A 6648-nucleotide genomic window follows, 5' to 3' on the forward strand; every position below is an offset into this window, starting at 1 on the left:
ACGTAAGTTCGAATGTAATAGATGATTACCCGCTGCACTCGCACTCACGCAACTGACAAGATAAACAAACCATCAAGAATTGTTAACCATGAACTTCATTCATCATGAATTTCATTCATTTGTGTCGTCATCTTGTAGAACTCAATTCGCCTCTCTTCATATTTTTTTTCTGATAGCTGCCAGTGAAAATAATTAGTTCAATTGGATTAATGAAAATTACCCTGTCAAAAAATGCGGACGATCACTGCAGTTACACAACATTGGTTACAGATCACCCAAAATGAGTAAAATTCAATAAGCGTGTAATCGTAAAAACCTTGATGTCATAAACATCACAAAGAAATAAACGTTATAAAATCGTCCAGTGTTGGGCCAATATCGGAAGAAGTCTGACAGATTGTGCAACAAACGTCCTGTAATTGGCCCGACGATTTTGAGACATTTTTGGGCTTTGTCCAGTGGGAATATGAACTCGAAGATCGGGGGGTGGTTATCAGTGATGCCACAAGTACAGATTTATCTAGAAAGGTACAGATTTTTGAAGCGTTTTTGGTACAGATTCTGTACGGTACAGATTACAAATTTTCGTAAAAAAGTACAGATTGGTACAGATTTTTTTAGATGACAGATGAGTAAAATAATTTAACCTTGCGATGCATCCCATAATGTGCACAAAGAGCGAAACACAAAAAAAGAGCGGCACAAGAACACTGCGATCTGGAGATCGCCCGCCCAAAGAGAAACTTGAAAACGAAAAAGAGAAAGAGCTGTGCACCAAGAGATGCAAAATTTCGCACATTGAGTCACCTTGAAGAGCCACTTTTTTGTGCCTCTCCTCACTGGCAAACAGGGAGGAAGGGGAATCAAACTATTCAGATTCAGATAAAGATTGATCGGAAGAACGTTTTTAAAATGTTTTTTGGTTGTCTTCTCTGCTTCCGTGCGCATGGGACCATGATGCACACTAAAGAGCCTCTTTATTATTTACTCTTTGAGGTGTGCGGCCATGGAGTAGAATGCACACATGGGAGCAAAACACATAGGAGTGAAGAGGTTTATTGTGAAAGAGAAGAGTCAAAATTTCTTTTGATTTCCCCAAATGAAAAATATGCATAAGAAAAATGATTTTTTCTAAACAACCTTGTTATTGTTTCGGTACAGAATTTTTCTATAGCAGGGTACAGATAGGAAAGATTTTTCAACTCCCGGTACAGATTTAATTGTGGCAACACTGTGGTTATTATTATCACAGATAACAGAAGTTTACATGCTTGACCCAACTAAAGAATTCGAATCCAAAAGGGATGGTAGTACTGTGCGGCTTGCTTCGTAAGTAGCGATAAACAGGAACAATTTTCCTCCTGTTTGCTCCGGATTACTTCGAGTTTTCCCTGGTATTGGATCAAACCTATGATCGCTTTTCTTTTGATCGAAATACATTCACAATAATTATAAGAAAACGTATTATGCCTTAAAATCAAACGACAAATTGCCACTGTTACCATAAACTTTATTCCTAACATTCCATAAATAAAACTAGTGTCAAATGAATAAACTGGCAGGTACAATTCAGCCAAAAGCCCGCTGTTGCTGTTGATCTTCCTGTTGCTGTCGTTCCTGTTGTCTCACTAGCTCGAAATAATGTCCTTTTTTCTTTAGCAACGTGTCATGATTGCCCATTTCAACGATTCGTCCCTTATTTAGCACCACAATGACATCCGCATTCCGAATGGTTGACAACCGATGCGCAATCACTAGTGTCGTCCTGTCGACGACGGCAGCGTCCAGTGCTTTCTGAACAATCGCTTCGCTGGATGCATCAAGCGCACTGGTAGCTTCATCCAGAATCAGAATCGTAGGCTGTTTGAGCAAAGCTCGAGCTATTGCTATCCGCTGTCGCTGGCCGCCGCTCAGCTGAATTCCACGCTCGCCAACAGGTGTCTGATAGCCATCTGGAAGTTGACTAACAAACTGATGGGATTGTGATAATTTTGCGGCTTCGAGCACTTCGGCCTCGGTTGCATTCGGTCGTCCGTAGCGAATGTTTTCGTAGATGGTCGTCCCGAAGAGGACCGGTTGTTGTTCGATAAATCCTATCAGTTCACCACGAAGCCAATTAGGCGACAGATCCGAAAGGTTGTGTCCATCGATGGTAATCCGACCGGCGGTAGGTTCGTAGAACCTTTCCAACAGAGAAGCTATTGTCGATTTTCCCGAACCACTCGCTCCCACCAGTGCCACTGTCTGTCCTGGTTTAAGAATCAGAGAGAAGTCTTGTAGCACTCGCTGGTTCGGACGCGTGGGATACGTAAAGGATACGCTATCAAAGCAGATTTCTCCTCGAACCTGCGATTCTGGAATGATTTGACCTAGTTTAAGATCTACCTTTGGTTGAACTGAAAGGTACTCAAATACGCGAGCCCCAGCGGTCATTCCACGGATCATAGAACCTAGCAGAATTGAACCTTGAGCTAATGATCTTTGGACGCCCTAAAATATAGATAATTTGTGTAGCTTGATATTGAACCGCTATAAAATGGAAACTCACTTGCGAAGCTACCAGAAACGCCATCAAATCTCCTGCGTTGATAGAACTTGTGGACATAAAATGTCCACCAAGGACCAGCGTCGTCAGCACCATACCATTAAGGAATAAATTAGTTAACGATTGAAACACGGCGATTCCCACACCCAACTTTTCCGACAATTCAGCCGCTTTGTCAGTTTCCTGCCGGAACAGGTCCACCTCGGCATATTCACTCGCGCTCGCTCGAACTGTTCGGATGTTTGAAAGTGCTTCCTCGCTTACGGCGGTAGCTCGCTCCGATTGTGCTTGACTCTTCTTGCTCAGTGCCCGCAGGGACCGGCCAAGAAAGGAAAACATTGCAACCGCGGCCGGAACCGACACCAAGGCAATACTGGCCAGCTGAGGGGAGATCAAAAATAGAGAGACACCGCCACCGATTAGCTGAGCGATAGATCGCAATCCTTGCGAGATGCACTGTTTGAAGCTAGATTTGAAATCCTGCACGTCCGCGGTTAACCGATTCACAAGTTCTCCGGTTCGGTTTTCGTCAAAGAATTCCAAATCCTGTATGATAATTTGCCGGAACAAATCTTGTCGAATTTTCGCTGCCATCTGCTCGCCTATCTGACTTAGCAGGAAAATGTACACAAACGTGAATCCTGCTTGGGCGATGTACATTCCTAGAAGTCGCAGGGAAGGTAGCTTCATCTCGTTGAAAAATGTAGATGAATTTATGCTAGAATTGGATTTTATATGAAATAAGATATTCCTTTAATAATCCAGGTACTTACTCTTTCAAACCTATCCGAGCATACTTCGACAAAGTATTGACCACGACACCCAGCAGATTCGGAATCTGAATATTAAAATAGGCCACTGCTAGGGCGGCAAAAACTGCACCAATTAACTTAGTCAAATGCGGTCGCAAATAGATCCAGAACTTTGGCCAATCGAATTTGACTCCATCATAACCGCCGATTTTTTGTTGACCTGCTAATCTCCCGACGGCAGGTGTCTCCTCACAATGAGCAAACCACCGGCGGCATTGATAGCCTACTGTTACGCTTACCGCGGTTCCTCCTAAAACTATTCTTAATACTTTTGAACTAGTTCGTCTAGTCCGGACCACCTGTTGCTGACATTCTGTGGTGATGAACTTTCGTCCTAGCTGTCGTGTTCTTTCTTTGAACACATTTTTTCCCACATCCAATAGGTCGCTACGTCGGATGACGTATGTATGGAGGGATTTTCCTAGCAGCTGGAACCGATTTCGGTTTACCTGTGGGGCACTGTAAACAAAAATGGCCTTGAACTACATTCATCTGCAGCGTTCTTAAAATTAGAAACAATTATTGAGGTTATGCAATGGGTTTCAAGGGTGTAAGAGAATTCTGTTCATATCGGGTTCATGCAAATAACACGATGATACAAAACTCACCTGTAGTTTGTCTGGCAGCCTCGGCAGTTTGCTAGAAATAATTTTAACATGTTTAACAAATATGTACAACTAGAATTTAACAATTTTATGCTGAATGGAAGTATCTAGCTGCCAGCCATCGAAGAGAAAATAAAACTCTGTTGACATTCAATCAGCTGATTGTCAAGTCCGAATCACGTTATGTAGAAGCTTGTATGCAAGTGCATTGAAATTTTTCAATGTTGCTGGGTTTTGTGAGATTGGGCAATAGATGGCGGTACGTGCTGTGGCTGAATCTCATAGGGTTGTCAGCTGGGAGTTGCGTACAGTTACACACGTAGAAAAACTAAGCGTATTTAAATCAAAAATATCTGTTATTGAATACTATCATTTATTGTGTATTACTTCAAACAACAAACTTAACTTGAAAATATTTTTTATTGCAACAACAATAAATTTTTGCTTTCAACATTTTGTTTTAATTTAAGTAATTTATTATTAATTTATTTATTAAAAAATTGAGCAATAACTTTTTTTTATTGAAATAATAATTAAATTTTATTGAATTCAATAATTGAATTTATTGTCTCCTGACCAATAATTGTATTTATTGAATTTAATCCATATTTTTATTGAACCTACAAATCTTTTTCTGCGTGTAGAAATACGCAGCGTGTGATACGGGCGGATTTAAATTAAGGTTCAAAGAACTTTCGGTGAGCATCTACACGAATTGAACACTTGATAGTCTGCGTTGAAAAAAATGCGTTCAACTTTGTCATCGGTTTATTTTTCGTCACACCACCAACACGCAACACAACTGCGTAGTGAAAAAACCACAGCCACTTTTTCAAAAGCACCATCCCGCCCGGTCAATTGTTTTTCTACAAACTATTTTGCATAATTTGAATCTTGATAATCTAATAAATCGACTGATTTTCTTTTTTTAGAGTTTAATGACGGCTTTATAAGGAATAATCGGTGGCAAAGCTGTACACAATTTTTCCTACGCATACTACCAAGCGTTCAATTCTTACACATGCGCAAAGTAAGTAACTTGAGCCTCAAAGACGCGAATTCCTTTAGATAATGATTCGCCATCTCTATCGGTCGTTTAACATTTATCTGACAGTGTCGTCCCAATCGAGCACGAGACCTGTCAAAAGCACACAATCGCTTCGAATCAGTTTTGCACGAATTCGTATTTTTTCTGCCAATTTTGGAAAAATTTAAATTATGTTCCAACACATCGAGTATTTCTAAAACAAATCCAGCTTTGCTCGAATTCCGACCAAATTCATGCAACTCTGCATACTCTATGCTCGAATCTTTCAATAATTCTGGCAACATTTTTTTTTAATTTAAATAGGCCCAAGCGCGGTAGCTTAACGAGGCCGAATATTCTTTTTTTCAAATACATTGCACGTGTTAGTGGGGGAAGGGGAACTTTGCTTCCTTCTTATGTTGGTAAGTGAATAGGTAGGAAGTGGGATACATTAATATATAATTGGCATTGTTGTTGGCCGGTTGATTATTGTAACGAATATGCACTCTTGGTTGTAGCACAGATATCCGACGTTTAGGCTCGATTCGAAATGTATGCAAATACCCCCTACTGAGATTTCGAATAAATCAGACGTTTAAAACACGTTTGGCAAACATTTGTACGTGGAGCAGTGATTAATACAATACAGTTTGAGTGCAGCTGTCAAATACGTGTAGCAAACAGTTGCGTAGACGGCTATAGTGAATAGTGATTTCCAACTTTAGTGAATAGTGATTTCCAACTTTAACTAATTTGAAAGTTTACTCCTATTAGTTGGGACCTGTCAACACAGTACCACAGAGAACAGACATCCATGATCGAACAAAAATATTTAAAAAACGTATGTAAACATTTGAATTAATATACGAAAAACACTAGCGCCGCCACACCAACCTATCCCAACTATGCGTCAAATCGATTCCGGAACCGGTTCGAAATCCTGGCTGGATTCAGCATGGAATCTAGCTCAAAGAAAATAACCGATTCCGACTCCATCGGTTGACGCATTTGAGCTGGAATTCATGCTGGAAGTCCGAATCGGTTCCGGACTAGTTTGACTGGGTAGAGGAATAACCGCTGTCAATTCTGTCGCACTCAGCCACAAAAAAACATGACGACAGTAGCGCACCTGGTTTAGATATCCAAACCACCTTCGAAACCGTTAGAGATTTTACACATTTAGTTGAATGCTGAAATTGGACGTCTGTTCTCTGTGACAGTACTCTGCGCACAGCCAAACAACATTCTCGATGTCGTGATAGCTATTCTCACAAACGTAATGGTTACGGCACGCGAAGTTTGTACGTTGGGCATGACAAAAGAGCCATAGTAAACACATTTCTCAGCGGGCCCCCTGCAAACATCATCCGCATGGCGTTCCCCACATTTGCCGCACCGCCTAGCTATAACCTAGCTGCTTGCTATTGAAACAATTCATGACCCCCGGTACAGACGCACAGGTAGACGAGCTCCTTTCACTGCAACATAGCTCGGAAGTGCAGATCCAGCGAAAGGCACGCGAAACGAGTCTGGTCGATAGTACTTCCTATCTTCGATGGACATTAAGTGCAATTCATTGCACTCCAAATTCTAAACTGATCCAAGGTTAGGGTTCTTAAAGTGGTCAACCCAATAATTTATCAGAACATCCAAAGTAAA

At 41.0% G+C, this 6648-nt stretch overlaps 1 protein-coding gene across 1 annotated transcript; it reads right to left on the reverse strand.

Annotated features, from left to right (window-relative positions):
- Nucleotides 1-1496: 1496 nt before the first annotated feature.
- Nucleotides 1497-4096, reverse strand: LOC131691216 (mitochondrial potassium channel ATP-binding subunit). The gene is made up of 4 exons (XM_058977445.1): nucleotides 3966-4096; nucleotides 3319-3816; nucleotides 2549-3263; nucleotides 1497-2490 (listed from the first exon to the last, which is right to left on the reverse strand). Exons 1-4 carry the CDS (start codon nucleotides 4013-4015, stop codon nucleotides 1570-1572), a joined length of 2184 nt encoding a protein of 727 aa, XP_058833428.1. The 5' UTR covers nucleotides 4016-4096; the 3' UTR covers nucleotides 1497-1569.
- Between the last annotated feature and the right edge of the window lie 2552 nt (nucleotides 4097-6648).

This window comes from Topomyia yanbarensis, chromosome 3 (assembly GCF_030247195.1).
Source record: "Topomyia yanbarensis strain Yona2022 chromosome 3, ASM3024719v1, whole genome shotgun sequence".
Lineage (NCBI taxonomy): Eukaryota > Metazoa > Arthropoda > Insecta > Diptera > Culicidae > Topomyia > Topomyia yanbarensis.